At 37.5% G+C, this 27,655-nt stretch overlaps 2 protein-coding genes across 4 annotated transcripts; both read right to left on the bottom strand.

The window, feature by feature from the left end:
• Positions 1-2,482: 2,482 nt before the first annotated feature.
• On the bottom strand, positions 2,483-8,305 carry LOC145767609 (ATP-dependent RNA helicase DDX19A-like). Of its 3 annotated transcripts, XM_082579461.1 has the most exons (6): positions 7,576-8,305; positions 7,069-7,145; positions 5,008-5,208; positions 4,505-4,749; positions 3,915-4,167; positions 2,483-2,755 (listed from the first exon to the last, which is right to left on the bottom strand). In XM_082579461.1, exons 1-6 carry the CDS (start codon positions 8,192-8,194, stop codon positions 2,741-2,743), a joined length of 1,410 nt encoding a protein of 469 aa, XP_082435587.1. In that variant the 5' UTR covers positions 8,195-8,305; the 3' UTR covers positions 2,483-2,740. The 3 variants fall into 3 exon arrangements, with proteins under 3 accessions (XP_082435587.1, XP_082435586.1, XP_082435588.1); XM_082579460.1 differs by having other exon boundaries at positions 2,483-4,167; XM_082579462.1 differs by lacking the exons at positions 2,483-2,755; positions 3,915-4,167 and adding an exon at positions 4,310-4,414.
• Positions 8,306-12,849: 4,544 nt separating this feature from the next.
• Positions 12,850-17,092, bottom strand: LOC145765945 (uncharacterized). Its single transcript, XM_082577605.1, has 9 exons — positions 16,682-17,092; positions 16,506-16,574; positions 16,188-16,328; positions 16,051-16,107; positions 15,784-15,877; positions 15,505-15,650; positions 15,112-15,222; positions 14,838-14,990; positions 12,850-14,728 (listed from the first exon to the last, which is right to left on the bottom strand). Exons 3-9 carry the CDS (start codon positions 16,308-16,310, stop codon positions 14,036-14,038), a joined length of 1,377 nt encoding a protein of 458 aa, XP_082433731.1. The 5' UTR covers positions 16,311-16,328; positions 16,506-16,574; positions 16,682-17,092; the 3' UTR covers positions 12,850-14,035.
• Between the last annotated feature and the right edge of the window lie 10,563 nt (positions 17,093-27,655).

Genomic DNA, 27,655 nt, shown 5'->3' with positions numbered 1-27,655 from the left:
TTTGCGAGAAAAACATACCCTTCTAAGGAGGTAAATTCACCAGTTTGGTTTACTTTAAGCCATGTTTCATTAATAGATATAATATGTGGTTTAACTGTCATTGACGTTACAAGTGCCTGCAATTTTGAGAAATTCTTTGGGTTTGATAAAGATCTAATGTTAAGGTGCATAGTTATTAGGGATTTGTTTATTTGCATATTTGTTACCAAAAAATGTACTTTGTTAGAATACATATACACATCATTAGCTTGAAAACAAGGTTCGAGTTCTTCAGTATTTACAACTTCATTTTCAAGTGATGAAAAAAGTTCATTAAGCAATGTAGGCTCTTGGTTGAGAAGTTGTGCTGTTTTGATTGAAGAAAGTTGGGTAAATATAATATCACTACAGTTGAAAAACGGTAAAGAGTTATGTAAACAGTTTGTACAGAAATAAGATCTATCAGTCTGAGTTAAGTTTGTACATTTAAAATGATTAGAAAAATTACATACACTGCAGGAGATGGACTTCTGGTTGCTGCGAACAACTTTCTCACAGATGTTACATGTAGGCATAGATAATATGGACTTACCTGTGTAGCTGTGAAGAAATCAACCGAACATGATATTTAAATACAGCCTACTGCTGAGTATACAAACAAGCAGAAAAATATGCTAAAATTTGAACAATAATCAAAAGTATATTATCAATAGTTTAAAGTAGTTTAACAAGGTAATTAAGGTAATATAATAAAGTTGAGGTTGACTGGAGGTTTTAAAGTTATGTCAGCATATTGCTAGCTGACTTTAAGAAATGCTATATCAAAAAGCAGTACTTTTCAGTACTGCATCTAAAATAGGTTTTAACATTTCAACTCTCAACAGTTAAGGAGCTTAATGTATGGAAGAAATCATTTAAAAAATTAATATTAATTGCTTAACTTTGTTATGTCATCTTCAGTCTGAATCCAATGCTTTTTGTCGTGGACATACGCATAAATTTTTCCATTGAATGAGAAAACATTACTTTTTCCCAATTTCTCCTTGGCCTGATTCAGCAATGCTAGCCTTCTTTTGGTGAGGGACTCAGTTATGGCCATCCCGCTTCCTTTAAGTTTGCGTTTTGAGTTGAAGATCAGATCTCGAGTTGACCTCCTAGTAAATTTCACAATTATTGGTACATTTTCAGTTCTGTTAGATAAAGGGTGGCAAGTACTTATGTCCCAATCTGTGATGTTTAAATCTAACTTTTCATTTATGGTTTGGATAACAAAATTAGTAAAAAAAGAAGCAGAGCGACTGATTGATTCCTTAGGCATGGCTGAGCATCCATGAAGAATCAAGCAGTCACGTCTGGTATACTGTTCTTGGTCATCCATTTTATTTTCAATTTTCTTCATGGCAGAAGACATCATGTTGAATTTATTGACCAGATGGTCAATTCTTTTGTCAAGTCGTTCCACATCAGGATTTTTTTGTAAATCTGCAAAACAGGATGTACCATTAGAGTCAGCTTTTGGTTTAGGAATTTCAGTCAGGTACTTCCCTTTTATTGTCTTTTGCTCCTTTTGAATTTCCTTGATTTCTTCAGACAATTGCTTCAGCATGCATTTAACTTTATCCATTTTTCTTTGCAAGGTAATTGAAGCAGCAAGAAGTATTAGGCAAGATTAAAACTACTTAAATTTTCCGGTTTTTAAATACAAGCTACCTAGGCTTCCATCCTTATTCAAATAGAATCTAAAATATCTCAGCCAGGAATTAGCAACAAGAAAACATAGAGACTTAGCTTTATTACCGAAAATAATATGATCTTATCCTTTTGCTATGCCACCGGACAGCACCATTTCACAGGAATATGCATACCCATATTTTTGTTGAAAATGGTCTCAGAATACACCAAATTCAAAGCAATTTTTCAAAATTTTCTGAGGGAGGCACCCCGTCGCTGGGTGTCGCCTATGGCAAACAACCGTTGAAATGCCCTCCGTCCGTCAAAACCCTCCCCTTTCAAAGTTCCTGGCTACGCCACTGGTTCGAAGTCACACCACAAACTTATCTCAAGAAAACTTTCTCTGCCGGACCGTTCCGAAAAAAAGCTTCACGGCAATAACTGACTCACTTCAGTTTGATAAATGCCCGGCTTCGATAATCAAGAAACGGCAAAGATCAATTGACAATGGTTTCATTTTCGAAATGTGTGCTTGAGCAGCGCACTCCAAAAACAGTTCTTTATTCAACGACGCCTACCGTAGTGGAATAATTTACAGATTTAAGCGCCAGTGGAAACTTCTGTCAAATTCCGCGGTCGGAGTAGCCTACGTCAGGGGTTCCAAGTCACCACAACTATGTGAAACTACAAGCGGGGAAATAGCATCCGAAAAGGCTTTCTCATTCAGAAGTTTCTACAATTTTAATTCAGTCTAAAACTGTTGTCTTGACGTAAACGAGTAGGCTTAGGCTAAACAGATTCTATGATGGGGTTCGCATTAACACAATAAGCAGCCACCTAAAAAAATTGGATATATTTGAAACGAACGAAGGTCAGGTTACATTGTCGCACAGGGGCAGCAAAAGCAGTGATTTATCATTAATTGAAAGAAGAACTTCGGTAAAAATAGGAAATCTGACACCGGAAAATCCAGATAGGCGTAAATAGGAATGTTCAATGTTCATCACGTGCATGAAAGATACACATTTTAGTCTGAGCACAGGGAAAGCCCGACTTGTGGATGTCGTTGTAAAGATAAGACGTTGATCCATCATTTAACTACGCCCTAAATATAAAGCTAATCAGTGTTAGTTTGGATTCATTTCAACAATTTTCTGTCAACCGAAGTGTAACCGAAACGCAAATATCAACAAATCAAAAACTCTGTAACACAAGGCTAATCCAGTTCTTCCATGGGCAAGATAAAAACAGAAACGTAAATACCAGCGATTTTTAGCACTGAAGTAAGTTATAAGACAAACACAGATGACAAAAAAAAATAAATCAATTAAGTAGTGATTGGAATCTTAGAGCAGCAACGCTCATTGGCACAGTCAGATGATTAGGCTTTTAGTTATTCACTGTCGTTTACAATTTACGCAAAACTCATGTAGAGCAAGTTAGCAATGTCCATCATAAAGAATCATGACAACTGCAGTTGATAAAACGTGGGTCGTGGAATGTATTGTACGGGCAATAGGGTGTTTTGTTTTTTCATGATTTTTGAAATCAAAAATGCGTGATGTGACACACTGCATGTGTATGTGACCGAAATCCGATCTGATCAGGCCCCAAGCATTTTTGATTTCAAAAATCGTGAAGCACTCCAAGTCGAGCAATATTAGGTAGGGTAGGTAAAGACATCAACATGATACGCATTCATACACACCGCGAGACTTATTTTAGAATAACTCCAATGTATCCTTGCTGCTACACACAGTGTAAGCTATAATGCGATTACAGCACAAAAATTACAACAAATGAAAAAATCAAACGAAAGTCCCCAAAAAATAAATAGTATAACACCGCTTGCATACGAGGGCTCGTATGGGCAAGAATTTCTAACGCACAGTGGTCAAATGGCACAGTCTGCTTGCTGGATGGTAAATAAAGCACAGTGAGACGACAAAAGGCGTCATAAACAGCTACTTTTCCGGATAATTACACTTTTACATTACGAACAATAGGCCATTCGTTTACTTCCTTGTATAGACTTGAGAGGCAATATGTGGCTTTATGAAATTAAACAAAAATCGTGGTAACGTAAACAGGTATTTCAAGAAAACAGGTTCTTTCTGAAAGCAACATGTGGAAAATGAATGAGAAATTTAAAAGAAATCAGCAGGTTTTTTGGCACATAACCTATCAATCAATCAATTGTTATGTTAATCATCTCCTAGTTTCTTCTCCATGTCGACATAATCATCAGTGTCAAGCTGACTTACTCGAATACCGAAATGCTCCTCGACTTCCTCAAGAACTCTCATGTCGTTTTCGGTGGAAACAAAATTTATAGCGACTCCAGATTTTCCAAAACGTCCAGTTCGACCAATCCGGTGCAAGTACGTTTCGCAATCCGCTTTTCCGGTCATGTTCACCGGGAGGTCAAAGTTCACGACAAGGGTCACTTGCTCAACGTCAATGCCACGCGAACAGACGTTAGTCGTGACAAGTACTCTCTCTTTTGCCTCTTTAAATCTGACACAAAAACAACATTAATTTTGGTAATTAACATACCATTAAATACAGTACTTAAAATTAATTTAATAACATCGTTATTTTATTAATAAAATAATTGTTTAACATTATTGTTATTTATTGATTTAACTAATATTATTACTTAGGATCGATCTGGATGTCGTAATTCACGGTTGAGCACATTCAAAGAAAGAAAAACCGAGCATATTTTGAAACGATTTTGTTGTCAGATGTTTTGGCAATGTACCTAAACACTAAAAGGATTGAAATTCACCAATCACCATAGATTGATTGGTACAGTATATCGCAAAGTACAGAGTTTTAAAGTGAATTCTACCTTCGTAAAATGGTAGCTCGTTGGATCACATCCAACTCTCCACTCAGAAGAGCAACCACAAAACGATCGTCGCACATTTTTTTGGCGAGCCAAGAGGCGGTTTTTCTGGTGTGGCAAAAAATGACTGCTTGACCAACAGACAGCACGCCATAAAGATTGGTGAGAGATTCGTACTTTTTATTCATGCTATGACATCTTACAAAGTACTGCTTGATAGTGTCTAAAGTCTCTTCTTCTCTCCTTAGCTGAAATAAAATCATTGTTGAGATTTATTCTACTCAGTCGTAGTACAACATGTAACTATGCCAATGATTAATAGTTATGGTAACAACGCATTTATACCCGATTACCCGTACAGGATCACCATCTAGCTTTACAGCAAATCTGCTTTATCTCACTCTTTCCAAAACAGAAAAGTGTTATTTGGCCCACTTTGACCTATCAACCCAACAGGTAAAAAGCAGCATTTTTAGGATAAAACAAACGTTTTGAAAACTACTCACTCGAATGATATTAGGTTGCTTGACAATATCTTGAGCAAATTTCATCACATGAGCATCATATGTAGCACTAAATAATAGAAATTGGCATGTGTTCGGTAACTGACGTTGTATGCGAATCGACTGATCTTTGAACCCTTGTGTGTCAATCATTACATCTGCTTCGTCAAGGACAAACACTTTGATCTTTGACAAATCAAACGCCTGAGAGGTAAAGTGACCAATGAAAGCGGTGGGTTTTAATCTCAATCTCATGGCGTGTGAAAAGTGAAAATTTGTTTCCAAAGGCTGACAACAAATAGCCCTTTTAATTGGCAGCATCGTAACTTTAAGTATATATAATATACAGTTAGGGATGGGCAATTCAGAATACCGAATCCAGAAGGATTCGGATCCTAAACTATCCGAATCCAAAACGGCAATAAAACCGGGTAATAAGATTCGGTTTTAAACATAAGTCTTGTGCGAGCTGGAGACAGTGAACTGAAAAAAAGTGTGGTTTACTCCCTTTTTTCTTCGCACTGACACCATCCGCAGTTCCGCACTTTCAAAAACATTGTGCACGCGTTGTGCGCGCTCATGCAACTCTACGTCACTCGCTCGCACGAGCAACCAAAGAAACTAAGCGCGAAATTTTCTTCACGCTTTGTACACAATATGCACAATCGTGCAATGCTTTTTTTCAATCCACGTGCGTATGCGACTCTGCGATAGTTTGACTGGTGGGCGTAACAACATTGAGCAGATGCCCCTTGCTAAAAGATTTGGCTCTGAAACACCTCAGCATCTTTCGAGCGATTCTTTTCGACTGCGGCTTGACGGAAACTAAGCTGCGCTCCCGTTCGGCGTTGCCAGATGGGGAAATAGAATATCAAATTAAAAAATTCTGGTGAAATTTAGAGGTCTTTCTTGCCAAGCTTTTTGACCTTGGAACCAGATAACCTTGTGGTGAAATTTTTCCTACTCAATTTTTTTCAAGAAAGTTTTTTCAATTTTTTTAAACTTTTTAGCAAATAATCCCTGCTCGTATAGAAAACGTTTTGCAAGAGGTCTGCATATGGATGGTGGCAGTGTCTTAAGTCTTAAAAACTATTTGTATTTAAGCGAAATTGCTTTATTTAGGGTCAGGGCCGTAGCCAGACCGCAGAGCAAGGGGGGGGGGGGAATTTTTTTTAGGGGGGGCCGACAATTTTTTTTGGGCAAAATCATTATAATTGCTGTTGCTCGATAATGTTGCTATAGCTGTTGCTCGAGAATGTTGGGATTTTGCCAGGGGGGGGGGGGCGGAATTTTTTCCGGGCGGGGGGCGATGCCCCCCTGGCCCTCGGCTGGCTACGGGCTTGTTTAGGGTGTTTTAAATATCTGGTGAAATTTTAGTTACTTTTTGTTGCCAAGCGGCTTCCATCATCTGGCAACACTGCTCCCATTTGGCTGGAAGTCATTTAGAATGCCTTAATGTGTTGCATTGCAACAAACATTTACTTTGATTGTGTAGGTTTTGTGTCTGAAATTTTTTACTTTTTGTGTTGCTGGAGCCTGGAAGTTAATAGGATTCTGGATTCGATTCTGGATTCGGTTTAGTATTCCGGAATAATTCTAGAATAGTGAATTATTCTGAATTGCCCATCCCTATATACAGTACAATTCAGATAATTTCATTATTAACCATTCAAATGCAAGAACTCCATAGTAACAAGCCTTGGTTGATCAATTGCAGTGGTATAAAATCTATAAAAAAAAAAACAAACATGGCAAACCAATAACAATATACTGTTCTTCACAAAATTTCAACATAATTATCATTTGTGACTCTGGGGCAAAAGATCAATCCTTCTACCGTTCCAAGATAGCAGCGTTTTCTCCAACTATACTGAGCTCTTGTTGAAGTGCAGCTAGTGTGTGGGTTACATTGTCTATCTTTATTACTCTTCAAGATGAAGAAAACTATCATAAAAATCACCATTTAATACATTTATAATTTGCTTCGGTGAAATTAAGTTATAAAAAAAGTTTTATCAATGTCTATGACATTATTAATGCCTATAACATTAAAAAACATGTTACTTGTTTTCGTGTCCAGTCAAGAGTAGTTCCAGGAGTACCAATTATAATTTGAGCTGATATTTGTATACGTCTTTCAACTGAAAGAAACCGCAATTACTAGTTGCAAGAGATATATACGACAAAATAAGACAATAGTAAAATCTAGAATTGGAAATCAACAAAAGATAAATTAAGAATCATGGTAATGAGATATATAATTTGTAAACTGAAAGGAATGATTGACACTAATGATTGAAGTAAACCTTTACAACCACAGCAAAATTTGGCTTTAATTAAGCTTCAACTTTTGAACTTCAAAACTTAACCTACTGGAGTACTGGTACATCAAAAATGAATAGCCTTTCAAAATATCATAATTACGTTTTTCTGAATGCTTTTAAATGAAAATGTTAGGCTATGTATTAAATCAAACTGCTTTTGGTTTTAAAAATTCAGAACAAGAACTGTTATCACAACCAAATGAAAAATTTGTTTTTTATTTACAGTTTGGTTTACAATACACGGCACCTCTATTTCCTCGGACAGCGTAACCCACTTGGAGATTTGGCAGAAACTTTCCCATACATTCTACAACTTTTCCAGTCTGCAATGCCAGTTCATAAGTTGGAGATAGGCAAAGACATTGAGGGTAAGTTTCACTCATGTCAATTCTGCTTAACATTGTCAACACAAAAGCAGCCGTTTTTCCAGTTCCAGACTGTGATTGCGCAATCATATTTTGTGGAGGGTTAGCCAATAAAAGTGGCAAGGCTGTTTCTTGGATTTTCGACGGTCGGTTGAATCCCATGTTGTAAATGCCCTTCAATAATTCCTTTTGAAGACGAAGTTCCTCAAATGACTTTACAGAAAAAAGTGGTGATGTTGGATCTCTCTGTTGTACTTGCAACTCTTGATTATTTTGTACAAGTTTGTCCCTTAGTATCTTCTTAAGCAGAGAAGTTTCTTCTTGTCTCAAGGGTTTCTCAAAGTTTTCATCAGCATGTACCAATGTCTTATGTATATTTTGAGGACCATGCAGTATTAGTGAATTGCTTTTTCCAACTTCTGATTGCAAATGAATAGATGCTATTTTCTTCATGACACTTTCTTGCTTAGTCGCTTCTTGAGCCCAATTTTCATCTGCCATGTTTCTTTTAAAATGCTTTGGTGCAAACAATCCAAGATACCGAACTCAAGACTTTTATTTCTTTTTAAAATGTTGATTGTCTATTCAATAGAACTTTTCAACACAAATGAAGATACTAAAAATAGAATGAGGCTGTTCACTATCACCAGGCACTTAGTTAAATAACATGTTATATATGTTCTTCTGGTGCAAACTAAGCTGAACTATCACAAGATGGATAAGGTGATAATCTGCTTTTATTCCAACGTTTTGTCAATCCCACATGACTGACTTCTTCAGGGAGCTAGTCAGATAGTGATTACCTGTCTACAATGGCGAAACACAGGACCATGTTGCTGTAAACCAACCAAATATGCAAAGTTGGTTGGTTTACAGCAGGGGTGTCCAAACTTTGTCCCAGGTGGGTCAAATTTGACAATGTGGAAGTTGTCGCGGGCCAACGGTTTCCAGCAATCTTGTTTTGTGTAAAGAAATATGTACATATAACAATATTGTATTATTTAATGTCATTTTCATAACACAGCTATCACAAGCATAAAATATCACGTAGATGAAAGTCACTCAGCTTTGATATCAAGCGATTCTTGTTTAAGTTCATAAACAAAAACGTCTGCTCACACAAATAAGTTGAACCAAACAAGCTCAATATATTTTTGTACAAACTATTGCATTTCTGGAAATTTATTTTATCCAGCTACTGATAAAAGATGTTGCTGTCGTCTTTGTAGAGAAGCTCAGTTAGCAGCGATCAGTGAATTTGCTGGCAAGAAAATGAATGAACTCGACTGTATCACTCATTGCAACACTTTCAGGCAATAACAGTTGAGTTTGTATTTATGACGCAACAATAATTGTAACTTTTCTTGGTGGGATTTGCTGATGAGAACATAGCCTACTGATCAATTTAAAAAAAAAATCCAAGTTTGATTAACTATGATTTCTGTGTGTCTGCGAGCCAAAATAACACATTGTGCAACAGGGGCAGGCCATACAAAAACATCTCGCGGTTCGGACTTTGATCACCCCTGGTTTACAACAACATAGTCTTGTGTTTCGCCATGCTAGACAGATAGTCACTACGGTACATAACCTAGCCCCCCAAAGCAAAGAAGTCAGTCGAGTCTGATTGATGAAACGTTATAAAAGTAGATTATTACCTTATGCATCTTGTGATAGCTCAGCTTACTTCACACCAGAATGCATGTCATGTTACTTAACCACAAAGATAGATAAGAAAGTGAATTACCGGTAGTTCACCTACATTAGATAGATAACCGATAATTATAAATATAAAGTAGCCTATCAATATTATTGTCTACTGCAGGGCTTTAATATAATTTGTTTCTACTTCTTCATCTTCCGATAAATAAATTAATCTGTTCTACTTCCGCAATCTAGAAGCTGAATTCCTACTTGATGATGTTCGCCTTCTTTTTTTTTTTTAGTGTTGGCTTTGGTCAGTGTAGGCTACATGAGTGCGGAGATGGCTGCTAAATTGCTTCAAACAAATTGATCCTACTTAATTTATACACAATAAATGCTTTCATAAGCAATTTAGACATACAGAACGAAATAAAGTTGAAAATTATGGGGACAGTTTCCATTTTTTTCTTCTACAAACAGAACTATATAATACGCGAATTATTTGATTTAACTAAAACACAGTCAACAGTTGCTCCAAACCCACTCCACTCCGAAACTATTGTGAAAAATGAAACTCCGAATACACTACATTTTCTGAAAATTCGACAAAATCAAACTCCGACTGCACTCCAGTGTTGCCAACCACACTAAATGAATGAGTACCAATTTTTTTCTAAATGGGTACCAAATTGATAAACAGAGTACCAATTTTTTTTTTCACCTTTAAAAATAGCAAAACTTTTATCAACTTTATTAGCGTAGAACAACATTATGATCATGATCAAATTATGATCTTTTTTTTGTGCAATTTGCTTTTATCGTGTCGAATTGGTCGAACCAAGTTAGATCGATGTGGATTAACAAGAAAGTTACAAACTTTACAGTACCGGTAGCTGAAATCTTTTTATCTTTGTTATTTACCAGGCTAGATTCAGGTGGGCTGCACGACCAAGTGAATTCAACTTCCCATGTTTCAAATGCTTACTATTTTTATGATAGCATTTGGTTGCTTTTACTTTTGCCATATAGCCTACCATACAGCAAATCAAATTAGAAGTAACACTGCAATGGTCGCAGAGTCACCCATTGGTGCACAGAAATAAGCAGTTTAATACAATTAGACTATTAATTGTTAATATAGCAGACCTAGCCAATGTTTTCTGAAAAAGGCTATTACTGCAACTACGTTAAAATTATTTCTGTTTTAAGCTAGTTGGCCAATGGCCACACTATTTATTTAGATACTGGCGCAATCGGAATGGCCCGTTTCGGTGAGTCCGATTCGGTGAGTCTGATTCGGTGAGTCCGATTCGGTGAGTCTGATCCCTTAACGGGGGATTTTTTCAATTTTTTTTTAAATTATCGGGTACCGTAGCCTAATTATCATTGCTGATTTAGGGTTAGGGGTTAGTGTTAGGGGTTAGAGGTTAGAAACTCACCGAATCAGACTCACCGAAGCAGACTCACCGAATCGGACTCACCGAATAGTAGCAGACCCTGGCGCAATAGGTCTACAAATTAGTGGTGTACCGATACTCAAGTATCGATGTTATCGGTTCAAAACAGTCGGTTTTAAAGTTTGCAACTGCCATGGCCCAAGTTTTAAACATGTAGGCATACCGTACAGTTTATTTAAAATCATAGATTAATAATCAGAACAAATGTGTGATGTGACAAAAATGTGATAAATAAATAAACTGATCGATTGATTGAACAAAGAAAATTAGGCTACTTTGAAGTTCAGTTCTTTCAGCTGGCTTTCTTTCATTCAGCTGAATCTAACTTCACCTGCAGTTCATTCTATTAATCTGCTGCAAAGCTCTTCTTCAGCGGAAACCTTCAACCGTCACAGCCAATCCAGTCACCTACTTCAACAGGCTACCAACACGTCAATAGGTACCCCTTTCACCTTCTCCACAGCAAAAACCTGCTACTCTTACCAACTTCAGTATTAACATGTAGGCCACACACTACCTTCTCTTCAGCAAATCCGTGCTTCCCGCAAAGTTCGCTGTCAAATTACCAATCAGCACCCATTCTTTCCTTTAAAACCCTCATCTGGCAAAAAAAGTACAATACGCATAATAAAAACTAAAAATTACAAATGGTACCAAATAGTACCAAATTTTTGCAGAGTACCAAATCATTTTTTAGGGTACTAATGCAACCATAATAGTACCAAATTTTTAACTTTTTGGTAGTCTAGTTAGAGTACCAAACGGCAACACTGCTGCACTCCATGCAGCTAGGTAAGCACTTTAACGGCAAAATTTCATTAACTGTCGAGAAAACCTCGAGCCAATCAGAAGCTACGTTGTCTGTGACGTAAGAACGTCAAAATCATGAATGATCATCGCACTGTATTTACTTGCCAGCGCATACAATTATTATTATTGTTGTTGTAGTGGTTCACTTCTGTGAAAGATGGCATGAAGTCCACTTAAGACTATGCAGAGAAACAGCAACAAAACTTCTTGTTGCACAGAAACGAGCATATGGTCGTATAAGTCTTCCCGTTCACTTAATCTAAATCAGGGGTGACGAACCTTTTTGCGGTCGCGGGCCACTTTGTCAATTACACATGGTTATCGGGCCACACAACTTAGCGCTTGTCAAAATTCTATGACGTCACATATTGGAATCGACCAAAAATACAAGGTGAAGTTGGTGAATAGTGTTTTAACAACTTTGCCTTATAGCTTTCCTTTTTCTAACTGTATACCTTGAAAGTTAGTGTTTAGGGCAAGAAAATAGCAAAGGAAAGGTGTACCAGTGAATGCATAAAACAGCTTTGAGATGTCTTTAATGCATGAGCGATTGTTAAAGAGTTTTGCGGGCCTCACAAAACTCTTTGACGGGCCGCAGGTTCGTCACCTCTGATCTAAATCTTCAACCACCTGGCATGAGCCTGGATACGACAAAAAAACTGCTCTTCATCTTCGGTACTATAAATCCCAATAACTTTGTGAAATTACTTTAATCAAACATACTTCTAGCTGAAATGTGTAAGTCTGCACTCTGCCACATTTAAAAGTTTAGCTCAATTAGCTCCAACTGCCTTTGTCTAAATCTTTTCTCAACTTTTTCTGCCGCTGCGGTACCCAAAATATATAATTTTTGTTTAGCATGTGCGGTATTAACTTTTTGTAAATAGCCAATGCACTATGGCACTTCCACTATTGTTAGGCCAGATCATCATCCATGTGTCTCTCCTCCCCTTGCCTAGATGAGACCTGCCATTTGTCCTCGCAACCCTTTTTTTCCCGACCAAACTGAGAAGTTTAGAGTTTCGTTATTTGTTGGATGTAAGTAGACGCATGCTAACAGTTTTTACCACCTTAACACACTAAACCAGCTTCTGCTCAACATAGCCTACAGTTTTCAATTTTTGTCCCAGGAATTAACTCTCCAAGCAATACTTTCCCTAGTTTGTGTGTGCATTAACATCCTCAATTATATGTCGTCGTTAACAATTGCGACATTTGTGAATTCATTTGAGGCTTTGGTCATCGAAATCAATATATTTGAACTAACAAATTCAGTCCACAACACTTTCCATTAGGCTGTTATTTAACACTAGCACGTTAAGTTAAGCACGCATATGTGCTGCGATTTGTGACCGTGTTAGCAACTGAAAAAAACCTTGGTGTGAAGATCACAGAACTGTGCTTGCAACTGCACGGTGTTATCAACGTGCAAAACAACTCGGCTCCAGGTCCCCTGCGGTCACAGACACGCATATTATCCCTGAATTGGGGGGTATCGCGTTTGCCAATCGCTCATTGTCGCCTGGTTTGATTGCAAACAAGTCAATTCTATGTAGTTGCTTTCCTCATTGCGTCCAGAGTTGTTGCACCATAAGCAGCCCTCATTGCATCCGCATGCTCTCCATAACGGTGAGTGTAGGGGTTTGGTTTCGCACGTTTTTGTGGCAGTGGATCACACGCAACTTTTCTATCCGATCCGCGCTTTCGTTTTGCCTTCAGAGATTTAGGCCGAGTATCCTCCCTTGCGATTGTTAATCCAGCGTCTTGGCAGATTGATAGAACATCAGCTGTCATTGCATCTATCCGAGTGACTGTATCATTTATCAATGTGTGATCGTTAACACGATACAGAACATTACACAATCGATCTACAGATGCATGAACATCCCTCATAGATGTCATAGGTGTGGTAGGTGATGCATTGCTCGGTCCAGGGGCGTCGTGGTTTATGGATTCAACATTGGTGGCAAAATCGAAAGACGGTTGCACAACACTTTGTGGAGAATATGATGGGCAAGGCACCGCTAACTTACCAACCACGTCGGGATCGAGCACAATCAACACAGATTTGGTGTACCACGTTGGAAAGGATTCCCAACGAACATTTGCCACATTATGAATAATGGCAAACATATGTTTGCAAGGAAGAAAATTGAGTTGGAAATCTTGGCATGTGCAGTTTGGCACACAGTTGCAACTGCCAAAGGTTGTTCTGTAACGTACTTCTGATGAAGTGCTTTTCACAACAAACGTATCTCCATCTTGAACAATGGAGCTTGCGGTGACGTCTTGGGATGAAATGATACGATTCAAACATTCGTGAATGTTGTGGGCATTGAGTGGTACAGTGTAGTATCAACTTAGCAGTGACGATACAAATGCATGAGCAATGAAGACAGCACACAAGTAACGAAAATGTGAATGCAATTCACTAACTTGAAAAAACGCTTTCGATGGCCTTGATTTCCGCCTCACATTTATCGGTCATGAAAAACGGAGGACTCCAGTCTTCCGACCACCCTTTTATGACAGAAAGTGCTTCTGCTATGTCCGAAGCTTGTTCATTTTGGATAATAAACGTAGCAACAACCTGGTAACCAACATTCGTTTTGACGCAAAGAAAAAATAGGGGAAGGGAATACTTGGACGTCTTGTAAGTTGCATCCAAGAGGCAAATGCCTTGGCCGTAACGATGCAACAATCGTCTTTGCCAACCCATTTGGTGAACAAATAGCAAACTCTGGGCGCATTGCATCACAGGAAGTCCATCAGAATTTGTGCTAATCGACTGTGAACCCCCTGCAACGTAGGGTCGAAACAATATATTGTCATGAGGCCCGCACGTTTTCTTCCACTCTTCAACTAAAACGTGTAAATTTTCCAGATCCATTTTGGACACCTTTTGCTTCGTATACGCACCAAAGGAGTGATTCTGGATATCCTTTTTGGTGGGATTATACCGCCGATTGGTTTCAAGGGGCATTTCAAGACCTTTGAACAGTACATGTTGAACATACGACTTCAGACCACGTTGAAGTTCTGGGATGCTACATATTCCGTCCGCCACCATTTCCTGTATTTTTGCAATTAGCCTCCCATCGATTCTTTGAAGAGGCCCTGCATTCTGCAACAAACACAGTTTGATGGTTAACGCACGAAGTACCTGTTACATCACGGTTAGGACATCACTGCAACCGAAAAGCCAATATTGCTATGCAATTATGCGAACCAACCTCTCCGACAACATGGCCGCTGTGGTCATGGCGATTAGGAAATTTGATATTCCAGTAAACCTCTTTTTTGACATTTTGAGCATCACTGGCTAACGCATGTTTGAGACGTTCACAAATGTCACGGCGTGATGCAGAGACAGGAAATGAAGAAATCTGAAGTAAAAATGAAATCTTTAAACATTTAATTGAAACAATGATTGTTATAGGCCTAACAAAATGTGAAGAATAAGCATCGCCAACATTAGCGATAAGCCTACTGTATGATGTCACTTACCGCAAACTCAGGAAACTTTGTAACTTCCTTAGCATGAATGCGTGCTGAGCAATTGAACTTCTTTGAACCTTGCGGGCACAGGTTCCTACGGGAAATGTTGTGATCTGATAGCTGTGAAAACATGAGTCGCATAAGTGTTCTCACTTCAACGAACCTTATAGTTCTCACTTCTTTATACGACATTTAAAGAACTTTCCACTGAATTGTTATTACTTTCACAGCTAAGTTGAACAACTCATACAATACATAAAGGAATCACAGTAAAGCTTGACAGGAAAGTAATAAATGATATGGAATAAGGAAATAATGCTATGGTGCTTTATTCTCTTAAATTAATGCAAAGCCATATCTGAAGTGAATTATTGAACACAAGTATCCAGAAAAGTAACGTACTGCTCGAGAAACAGCCAACTCTCGTTTTCTATCATTCCGCACTTTGTTGTAGTCTTTCCCATGCTGACACATCAATGCAACACTTCTGGAATTGATGTACGGTGTATCAGATGAAAGATCCCAATGAATACGACTCTTTGCAAAATCTATCAATACATTGTACATACACAACATTTAAAGAATTTGTTGTAATAAAATATGGAAAAAGTGGTGTAAATTGTACTGCTTTCTTTCTGCCAAAAATAAACTAAAAAACTACACAGTCATGTCAAGTTTTACCACAAGTAGTTTTGCTGTATGTGATGAACTTGGTGGATGTGGAAGTTTCAAACTGCAGCACTGAAGATTGAACCTCATCAAATGAAGGTAAGTTCTGCTGAAAGATATTTAATAGGAATTGACAATACTAACCTACAGTAGACACACCGACACAACATAATACACAATTAAAGTAGCTACGTGAGGAACAATACAAAATCATATACAAAACCAATCACATTAAATCACTGAGTTTTATGTACACGATACATCATTGTAAATACAAACCCGAACAAACGTATCACGTTCAGGAGTATCGTAGCCTCCGTCAACTTCTGCGGAGTTCTAAAAGTTACAAAGAACATTTGTTATGACACAAAGTAATCTCCGATACGCTCCTTTTCAACCTCACTGTGGACATTCACCTGACATGGATGGTTGTGTTCATTTAGATTGGGAAAAGTAACACAGCATCCAGTCGTGCTTAGCCTTGCTGTATTTCCTTTCAATACTATTTGCAGTTGTTTGCTCATGTCCCATTTGGTCATGGAAGTTGGTGTAGACACCTTAACAAAACCAGAGGTAAATGTGGCATATTGTCAAAACCGAGTATGATATAGAAATACTTAAAAAATTGCAATTACCTTAAAACGAAAAATCATGGACAGAGTAATAGGGTACTACGAACATTATGATAAGTGATCATGCTAAAACCGAAACTCAATATATATGTGATAAGTTACCTTATATTCTGGAAATTCAGCAATTTTCCAAAGTTTAATTGTGGCATTGCACTGATCCGTCACTATGACCTGTCATGAAATTCATAGGATAAGTTGATTATAGCCAAAACATTTCTAGGTGTGAGATACAATGTGCATTCCATGGCAGGTTGAGATTCAAACTTTATGGCATTCACCTGAGTGCTTTGCTGTGAAGCAGCTTCTTTTGGTCGACATTTGAATTGGACATATTCCAACTTGATGTACGGTGTGTGCTCTCGCCAATAAATGACACTATTTGGCACTTCTGCATAGCAACATGTTTAACAGTTAAAACAGCATACAAAATAAACACATTGGGCATATCTTTATAGCATTTTTTTTATTGCACCCAGTAAACCGTTCCCTCTTTTGTGATGTCTAACCTCGAACACCCAAACAAATGTCAAACAAACAATAACCTGTATCAAACTAACATGGTGTACAACATAGGCCTATTCTCTGGATCTAAGAAGAGTTGCAATCAACTACATTTTCATTTTCTGATAGTAGCCTACAAAAATAATATACGATACTGTATGTAACACTGAAAACCACCAAGCCTACTACGTGAATATGTTAAAAAATAAATTGTCTCAAAACATAGATTGGTTATGACCCAAACCCTGCCTTTGGTTACTGCTGGACATGTCACTTGGTCCAATCAATAACACCACATAGGCGTATGGATTTGGCACACTAGATGGAAAAAATACAAAAGAGGTCAGTGAAGTAGGCTAGGCTACTTTGCATCAACGGAAGAGCTTTTACACCTGAAAATCGCGTGTCTTTGAGAAACAAGATGAAAAGTTGATGAAACAGAACACATTTGCAAATCTTTATAGCTTTCTTTTTATTGCAGTTAGTAAACCGTTTCCTCTTTTGTGATGCCTAACCTCCACTTTGGTGAAAACACTGTGCTTTGCAGAAACCTTTTTAGAATCTTTGTCAACAAGGAAAAGGCTTATTATTGTAGTATGAATATCAACACTTAGTACACTAATGAATTGCAATGGCAAGATATTAAAAATCAACATTAACATGGCACCGTATGCTTGTTTCTGAACAACAAGAAGTTTTGTTCCTGCTTTTGCTTCGTACTCTTCAATGGATCTCATGGCATCTTCCACTGAAGGCAACCACTACAACAAAAAATAATTTATTTTTTATAAGCAATCAAAGCATTTATGCCATAGCCTAACAGTGAAGAAATGCAAATACTACACACATGCAACAAATCTGGATTTAGCGAGTATAAGGTAGCTGATAGTTTGAAGCTCCAGTTTTTCTTCTTTCCTTCTACTATAAATAGACTATTTCACCACATTTAGGTTTGTTTTATTCTGATGACAGCTCCTGATGAGTCAGTAAAAAAAAAACTGCAGCTTCGAGCTACCTTTTACTTGTTATTTTCAAGTTCTGTACTACCATTTACTATTATAGAAGAGTTCAACGTATAGGCTACCAATTGTGTGAAGTTGGAAACAGTAAAATAGTTGAGAATTGGTTGGTGAACTGTTGAAGGTCTTGTTGGGCCCTAGTATATTGCAGCAAGTATATTACAAACCTGTACCAGTCCATGACTTTCAGTGTCATCACTTTCCTCAACTTCTGCAGAGCTCTGAAAATCACAAAGAACATTTGTAATGACACATATTAGCCTACATTTTTATGCCACTTGAAAGTGAAGATACCACTTTTTTTAAAAATTGAGTAGGCTACTTCTAAAAACGTTACTTCAAAACCAATACGTCGAATTGCCGTAAAAAGATAACATTTACACAAGTTATGATAACATTATAGCCTGGCTAAATAAACTTTAAAATTTTGGATGCAACCTAGTTCGTACACTGAAAAAATCGAAAAAAAAAATAGCACAAAGCCGAAGTTGCTGATCGCAGTTTCCGCAAACAAACAAAAACTCTTAGAATCCTTACCGGAAATTTTAAAATGTTTGCGAAAACTCCGATCAACCATAACCCTTTTAAAATGTTTGTGGAAACTCCGATCAGCGACTTCATCTATTTTTAATTTTTTCTTCTTGATCTTTTCCTAACCCTAACCCTTTTAAAATGTTTGCTGAAACTGCGATCAGCGAACTCTAAGGATCATTACCGGAAATTTTAAAATGTTTGCGGAAAAAAGAAAACTCCGATCAGCAACTTCGGCTTTGTGGCAATTTTTCTCTTGATCTTTGCGATCACTGCGATCAGTGGCTTCAGCTTTTTTTTATTTTTTCTCTCGATCTTTTCAGGGTATGAACTGTTCAGGGTACGAACTAGGTTGCACCCAAAATTTCTACTGTCAACAAAGGTAAACCTCTACAGTTCAGTATGAATTTTGTAGGATGTTATGTAGCAAACAACATACACACCATATGCTCGTTTCTGTGCAACAAGAAGTTTTGTTGCAGTTTTCTCTGCATACTCTTCAATGAACTTCATGCCATCTTCCACAGAAGTGAACCACTACAACAACAATAATAATAATTGTATGCGCTGGCAAATCAACACAGTGCAATCACATGCCATGTAGCTGACAACTGTTGAACTTCAAATACCACTACTTTAGTAAAAATATATAGCCTACTCAGTACTCATACTGTCAGATCTAAATCAAATATAAGCACTTTTTGTAGTATTAATAGTTTACCCTGAAGAATAGATCTGACTTAACTGGAACAAACCTTACCTGAGTTTCAGGATGATCATTCATGATGTGGGCTACTTGCGTTTTCTTGCACTACGCTGCCTGCTATGAAGCTAATAATGCAAATGTCAGCTAATCAGTGGCGTAGCTAGGGGGGGGGCGGGGGGGGCGGACCGCCCCGGGCGGCACGTCTGGGGGGCGGCACTGTCAGACAGGACGTTTTTTTTATAATGCAAAAGTACACGAACAATAAAAGCAAACAGAATGGCAACGTTCAAAACACAGGGCCGGATTTAGCTTAAGCGCTGCCCTAGGCAGATACGAAAAGTGCCGCCCCCCAAAAAAATTTTTTCGATGGTGCGCTACGATTTATATTTTCAATTCCTTACAAAAAAGTTATTTGCACTTTTTATTTGAATACATCAATGAATGTCATTGTATAATGAACTAATTGTTTAAAATCGCTTGCGGCGGGCTTTTTCTCTTGCAAACAAATCAATAATTTCTTCAAAGTCTGTAGAAACAAGTAAAGATGAGTTAATCCTCAAAAATGTGAGATCATTCATGGTTTACATACTTTAAGCATCAAGGCAAGTACACAAAATAGCCTGCAACTTTTCCATCAACCTAACATTGACTAAAAACATTTTTTCTAGGCTCCTTTAAATTTACTAACAGTGAAACAAACCGAACAAAGATTAATAAAAATTGCACAGACAAACCCTAGTCCTCCATACTAAGCGAGACAGAAAAATAAAACAAGCGCTAAGCAGCACATATTGTTGAAAACCAACCAAACGTGAAGTACTCTAGGGGCGATGACTTGCCATACATGACTTGCCGCACTGTTTATAAATGTGTGTGATGTGATAACATATTTATTAATTCCTATATATCTGTTGTGAATTATTATATTCACGTACAATATTATCATTTATCAATGTAATATATTCGTATATTTTGCCGCCCCCAATAATTTGCCGCCCTAGGCAACTGCCTACTCTGCCTACTGCTAAATCCGGCCCTGTCAAAACATCTTAAATATCTAAAAACGTTTCAAATTTTCATGAATTTTTCTGCCGTTATGTTTTTAATACGTTACAAAATTCCTACTAGCCTTTATTAAGCAGAGGCGGAAACATGCTCTTCAAATTTGGGTAGCCTTGTGAAAGGTTACAAATTGATTATTTTAATTCTGCAGCAGTGTTTGTGCTTTTGCATTCAGTATTACTAATTATAGTGGTCAGTGGCGTAGCCAAAGGGTGGGGAGGGTTAGGGGTTTCAACCCCCCCTTTTGAGAAAAACTAAATGGAGAAAACTGAATCACTCTTTAAATTTTACAAAGCAGATCTGCCGTGTATAAACAGCCCTTGCTATTATATCTGAACTGCGTATATGTGGTATCGATGTCTTTTCAATTCTTCCCGAACCAGTTTGCCAAAAAGTGCTGTAAGTGCATTGCCATTTTGCCCGCAGTCAACGTTTCCAAACACTAATATTTTACTCCGCATTCTGGTTGCTCTTCCAGTTAGCCTACCACTTGCACCAATGAAAGATCTTTTTCTGCTCTTCGAAGACTTAAACTTATTTAAGAAATTCAACCTCTGAAAACCGATTAAATGGTTTGGCTTTGGTTAATCTGTATAGAAAATTGGTCTCAACTGTTGAGGATGTCATTAACAAGATGTGTGAAAAGGTTCGTCGACTTCCTTTTTCCCTTTAGTTTCATCAGTATCAATGATTTTTTGCATTCTTATTGCTTGTGTTGATGAATTTTTCATAGCTGTTAGCTGTAAGCATGATTTTACTAATTCGACATGTTAAAGCAATTCTGGTGCTTTATCTTTTAAAATGAGTAAGAACTTGTGTGTCATATTATGCTTTATAATTCGAATGACCTTTCATAATTCATATAGCAGGGTGTGACCGCTCTACAACTGTTCAGTATCCATGGTATCCAGCTAACTCGTGCAGTCGATGGAAACACCGCAATATCTACAGCTGTGAAAAATTGCACTAACCTTTTATAGCCTATACCCGATTCCAGTGATTCGTTATACAAAACTTGAATATATCAGAAATAAAGTAACTTCTTTGTCTCAAAGCTTTTTGTCTGACACTCATTAAGATGTATGACGTGTATGACGTTACATTTTTTAAACTTCGGGTTAACTTTAAAATATAAAAGTTAGTGACTTACCGGAGTAAGATCGTTTTTTGGATCAACTAAGGAGAAAATTGATAAATAATAAAACTGTAATAATCTCGCAAAAAAAAGCAATCAACCTATGTCTCTAAAAACAAGTTTGCCTAATTTTAAATGAAACTGCATTAAAAGAGCTAGTTTTTCCAATACCAAACATTCAAATATCTCAGTCAGGAATCAGCAACAAGAAAACATAAAGACTTCAGCTTTATTTTCGAAAAATGCCGAAGAAAACATGATCTTATTCTTTTGCTATGCCACCGGACAGCACCATTTTACAGGAATATTTATACCCACATTTTTGTTGAAAATGCTCTCAGAATGCACCAAATTCAAAATAATTTTTCAAAAATTTCTGGGGGAGGCCCCCCAGACCCCCCGCCGATAAGTGTCGTCTTCGGCGAGTACACCGTTGGGCTTCGCCCGCCGGCCGTCAAAACCTCTCCCTTTCACAATTCCTGGCTACGCTACTGATAATGGTACGTTCGTCTGACTTTGCACCGCAAATTGAAAATAGCACGTTGCGTATTGCCATGCTGATAAAAAAACGCATTTCATTTTCACATGCTTTTTCTTGAAGGGGCGGCAAAATCTGAATCCGCCCCGGGCGGCACATTCCCTAGCTACGCCACTGCAGCTAATGCAAATGTCGTCACACTGCCAGCTATGAAACTAATGCAATTTTGCAAATGTCTTCCATTTGGGATTTCGCGCGTTTTTTATGATTCACGTCACACAGAACGTAGCTTCTGATTGGCTCGAGGTTTTCTCGACAGTTAATGAAATTTTGCCGTTAAAGTGCTTACCATGCAGCTATCATCACATTTAGAGGAGTGTTGCCCTAGTGACCAACCTCAAACCAAACTATTTTTGCACGCAGCTAAATAGTTAAGTGTTATAATTACTTGCTTTTAAAATTTAACATCACATTGCTAACTTATTTCTATTTTCTAATGCTTGAAAATTGTCACCTTTAGAATATGAGAAGCATCTGACGCGATAATTAATAAAGTTTTTTGTTGCTTCCGGTCTGTTGTGCTATTTAATTTGTGGTGGTGTTAGTTTTTTCGTATTTGATTACAGTACAGTATTATACTTGCACTGCAGCTACTATTCTCACCACAGATGAAAAAAAGTCTTTTCTTACTCTCTTTCTCTCCAGAACCTTTGGATGCATATTTTTTACGGCAAGAACTAAATTAAGACTGTTTTTATAACACACCTTCCAAGCGATAATTGTTAAAAATATCCCCCAGAATACATCTACGCGGAAACTATCCCCCTGGAAAATATCCACCCAGTAAATATATTCTCGGAAAATATACAACTGGAAAATTTTCGCCGGATGATGATATGATGATGGAACTTGCTTCACTTGTTTGCCTATTCGACGCCCTTAATTTGAACAGCAAAATGTTCATGGATAATGGTTATGCAAACCAGTCTGGCAACTCTGTCGTCTGCGTTACTTTTAGAATGGATGTGGAATTCAGACAAGGCAATCTCTATAACAGGCCTGGACACCGCGCGCCTCCTGTCGAAAACTGGAGGCGGATGGTTCAAGCGAGGTTTTTAGCTATCACACGAAGTGCATTTGATTTTTGCGAGTGCATTGTTATTCAAGGAACTAAGTATGCTTAATAACAATAAATTTATACTAGGCACTGCAGTTTTTTCAGAGAATTTGAGGTTTTTATGTGTGAAACTAGATTAGCCTGGTAGTAAAGCTGCAGAGGCTAGCAGGCTAGTGCGTTAGATATGTTTAGTACATGAGTTAAAACTGAATCCAAGCTAATTAGTCTAAATTGTGTGCTTTTAAAAGTAACATATATGTTTCATAGTTTAGAGACACCGCTAGCCCTAATGTGATAAGTGATAATGGGCAGAAAGTGTTGTGTTGCTGGATGCAGATCTGGTTACGATGGAAATAAACAAAATTTTAATGTATCTCTTACCCAAGGATAGTGAAGAGAGAGAGAGCGCTCTTACTAGAATTGCATCAAAAGTTAATAATATGCAAGGTTTTAACTTAAAAACTATTTTAGATACATTGCAGAGTCGCCAGAAACAAGTAGGCTACGGTATTTCTTTTGATAAATGAAATGTAGGCCTACGTCAAGCCTAGTATGTCTTACCATGGAAGAAAGATTTTTTGGAAAGCTCAATATAATTCTAAAAAATTAGTAACCACTGTTCTAGCAGTTATGGTTAAGTATTTTTTGGCGGTCTCGGATTCTTATTAAAAATTAAACCAGTTCATCATTTAACAGCAGACTTTCAATATGATCAAATCATCATTATTATCGATAAACTTGAGCAGTGCTGTTCACATATTGGTGATACAATCTGTGATCGAAACTAGGCACAGTAGATCGAAACCAAGTCAATAGGTATTTTTTCAAACATTTTGAAACAATTTCAAACAAACCTTGGTTGACAAAACACAAAAATAAGTTCATAAAAATGTTTCTTCAGTTTTGGAAGATTGTCAATGTGAAAGGGTTAGGAGCTAATTTGTGCTTTAAGGATTCAGTCAGAGATGTTATAAGATCTGACAATGACATTCAGCTGAAGATTTTAACACAGTTGGTTAATTCAGTTGAATGTATGGGTAGAGTTCAAACAGGGATACCTAGACACTAACGGGATGCGAAACTCAAAATCCGTCCGTCCAACTGAAGGGCTAACCATGTTGCCTACAATGAATTGCACAATGCGGTGTTACTACACGAGAAAATGTTTGTTTTGCACTGGCTGTTTTATTCGTCGTTTCACAAAAGTTGTATCTGTACATTATTGTCAATCTTATGTTGATGACAAAATTATTAATATTGTAAGTTATAACCAATTTATTAAGCTACATGTAGAATCCACAAAAGAAAAAAACGACCAATGGCTTATTGTTCATAAACTTGGCTACTAGGCTATGTACACAAACAAAAATAATACCAATAAATATCACTGGACAATCAGATATCATAATTTCACACTGTAACCACAATCAGGCAATGACACAAATTCAAGTATTTGCAGTCTTGCGTGAACCACCACTCGTACGCTTGCGTACTGTTCAAGCCATCTTCGCGGGTTCCTCGCGCCTGGAAGCGTTCAAACGTTTTAGTTCATTTTTGGCAAAACAATTAAACGAAGTTTTTCCAATCAACACGAAATTGCAGTGGCCTTTTGAACAAGCCACATCAGCCTGCAAACCCAATGACGTCTCTGCTGCATTTTTAACGGCTCGAATAAAAGCAGAGCGTGAGTTTGGTAGGGTGAGCATTTTCTTTTTAGCAGAAGGATTGCTGAGTACGACATCGTAATACTGAACAGCCATTGTCGTTACAGCAAAGCACAACTTTGTTGGCACTGAAGAATGTACATCAATCCCAAACTGTCATGCAAATACTGAGCAAGTTCGGGCACTGCCGTCATCGTTTGAATGTATGCCAAGAATGTTTGGTTGATCCTCTCCTTCTTTAGGAAATTTCCTTGGCATGCACATGTCATCCTTTTTTGCTACACCTTTAAAACACACAATGCAGTGAGTTAAGTGAGCATTTCACAAACAAAAATAAAAAATGTCATCAATAACATTGCTTTAATATGTAACCATTTATAAGAGAGTGCGACGCCTGGAAAGTAACATGTCGAATTGCTATCAGTAGCAAATGTTTCCTCGTGTAGTCTACAAGTCCTGAATTTGGCTATTAATGTGTTGGAATAGTTGCTGGTGATAGTGATTCAACCACTTGCTCATGATCTAATTTGATTGAAAAAAAACAGAAAATTTTCACAAGTAATGTTGTGGACAGGAAGCATAATAAACTTTAGAACAGCTTTAGGGTCGTATGCAGTAACATGCACCAATAAGATTGATCCAAATATGCTGGTTCACTGTTTTTAACTTCTTCCACTGACTTCTGTAAACTTTGCAGAAAAGCTGTTTTTGTTGGTAGTACGAAGTCTGCTTTATATATATGTAAAATTTGCGATATCAGTATAGTGACATGACATACCCTTAAATGCTGATTTAACGGACATGATTTTCCAAATGTTCTATATGAATTTCACAAATCTTGATGTTTCCAGGAACCCAGCATTGCTTTCAGCATACAACTCCAAGGCATGCGCACTGCGCAGTTGATTCACAGAACACACCTGAAAATAGCAAAGGCCATCGTTGGCTTGCGGCTGGCAAAAATAGTCTTATTCAGTATTTTTTATTCTATGACTTTAATTTCGTACACAGTTTCCAGTAATAGTGCTAACCTAAGTTACTAGCATATTATTACTTCCTTTTATATTACTTCCTTTTATATATGTCTTTGTGATGTCATAACCGACCAATTTCAAATGCTATTTTAAAATGTTGTTGTGCTCAATGCTCATATCATCCGGACAAAACCTTTCTGCATACAAGACAGAAACTACACCAGTTGAGCACCATTTATGTGTATGCATTACAAGGCAGTGAATTCTATACTCCATTCACAGATGGGTCTCTGTGTCATTAATACCATATTTTACAACTTTACTTACTTAAAGCATGTTGCCAGGTGATGTACGTGCTATGCTGCTGGGATTTAGCGATGCTTTCCTCAGTGCAAATGCAGCCTTCAGAGGCTTGTGTTCCTCAAGAGCATACAAGCGTTTTATATGCTCAAAACGAGCAGTGCATTTTTCACCAAGGACGTGTCTATGATCTTCACCAACAGGAGGAAAGTGCATTCTCTTTCTATTCAGAAAATTATTGAAACTATTTTTAAAATTGTGTGTGAAGTCAAATAATAGGTACAAATGCTTTTCTTTCCTTGTAGGATGCACAATGCAACTTGACAATTTGTTGTTCCTGCACATATCCATGAACATTTTTCTAAATAAAAGAGTATGTACATTGTTAGTTAATTTGAAAGATGTGAAGCAAGGCATTACCACCAATAAAATTACACCTTTTGTCCAATAAATTTGTATATACATTCAAACTGCATAAAAGTGCACCTAACTTACAAGGGTCGACGTCTTTTAGGTGCAGACAGTTAGGCGCCGGTCAAATAGGCGCGCACATGCGCAAACTATTATCCTTTAACGACACTGGGAACTACCCTGGGTCTAGTGATAAATTAAAGTATGTCAAAAATATCATTACCCAGCTCTCATCACAACCAATTCATGCAGACATAAATACCTGTTGCAAACATGATTGTCAACAAAGACAGCAACAACAAAGAAGATTTCATCTAGTGCATTCATCACTTTTTTCAAATCATTAAACGAGTCTTGAATTGTAAATTGTTCGGTTAGTTGTTAAATCATTTTCCTTTTTCAGTCTTGCAGACGCTGTAGATGTAGAAGTGGATCTTTTAGGTGGCTGTTGCTTTGTCAGATAACCAGAAAATATTCTTGTTACAGCTAACGGCTTTAGGCGAAGCTTTTTCAGTTGCAACAATTCTCTTTTTGCAACTCTTTTTTTCCGGACATCGGTAGTACTTGTTATATAAAGTCTGAATCATAAAAATGTTTTGCACAAACTCTACTGGAGGAAGTGACTGCATATTGTTCTCTAGGAATAGCTTTAATCCAAGCTTGAATTGCATCTTGATTGCGAGGAAATCGAAAAAGTTACATTTTTGGTCTATTACTTTGAGATAAACGATAACCAGTATTACAATTAGGAACGCAACAGGTAAACCCCATATTGCTAAACAATTTGAATGACCTATAACATTCAAGCACAAGTACTTAGTTTCAGGTATATGCACAATGAGATATGAAAAAGACTTGGTAGCATTATATCATACATTGGCACGAGTAGAAATGATGTGTAATTGTGTATTGTTAGCCTACCTACCAGTGTTGGGTCCACGTCTTTTAGGCGCAGACAGTTAGGCGCCGGTCAAGTAGACGCACACACTGTGGCGTCTGTATATTTAGGTGCGGAGCACTGTGGCGCCCGTTCATTTAGGTGCTATTCCTAGTAAAGTCTGCAGATTGTATCAGCTTGGCAGGTAGGGCAATGCTTTTCACACAAAATGCTATATTGAACAGAAAAATATCTTGTTTTGTTAATGCGCGTGTGGATATGAGGTGCGAGACAACGCTCTACTATTCTTGATTTTAGCTCATCTCCACAGGACATTTGCTATTCATCCTGAACACAGGTTGCAGCCAGACGGACCTTTACTTAATCTGTTATCTTTCGCAGTTACTTCTACTCGGATGGATTGGTCGTGTTGCGAGTACGTATGAGACAATGCTCTACTCTACTACATGAATACAC

Source organism: Aplidium turbinatum, chromosome 3 (genome assembly GCF_918807975.1).
Source record: "Aplidium turbinatum chromosome 3, kaAplTurb1.1, whole genome shotgun sequence".
Taxonomy (NCBI): domain Eukaryota; kingdom Metazoa; phylum Chordata; class Ascidiacea; order Aplousobranchia; family Polyclinidae; genus Aplidium; species Aplidium turbinatum.
Note: the sequence above shows the minus strand (reverse complement) of the source record. Positions and strands in the feature narration are given on the sequence as shown.

Excerpts from the sequence above, each read along its gene's own strand:
- LOC145767609 (XM_082579460.1), bottom strand. The coding sequence starts at position 8,194 with ATGGCAGATGAAAATTGGGCTCAAGAAGCGACTAAGCAAGAAAGTGTC. Across the intron at positions 7,146-7,575 it reads CGCTGTCCGAGGAAATAGAG|TTGAAAGACGTATACAAATA; the intron begins GTGCCGTGTATT and ends GGTTTCTTTCAG. Across the intron at positions 5,209-7,068 it reads TTGACTGGACACGAAAACAA|GCGTTTGATTTGTCAAAGAT; the intron begins GTAACATGTTTT and ends TTTACCTCTCAG.
- LOC145765945 (XM_082577605.1), bottom strand. The coding sequence starts at position 16,310 with ATGACCAAATGGGACATGAGCAAACAACTGCAAATAGTATTGAAAGGA. Across the intron at positions 16,108-16,187 it reads AACACAACCATCCATGTCAG|AACTCCGCAGAAGTTGACGG; the intron begins GTGAATGTCCAC and ends TGTAACTTTTAG. Across the intron at positions 15,651-15,783 it reads ATACAGCAAAACTACTTGTG|ATTTTGCAAAGAGTCGTATT; the intron begins GTAAAACTTGAC and ends ATGTATTGATAG.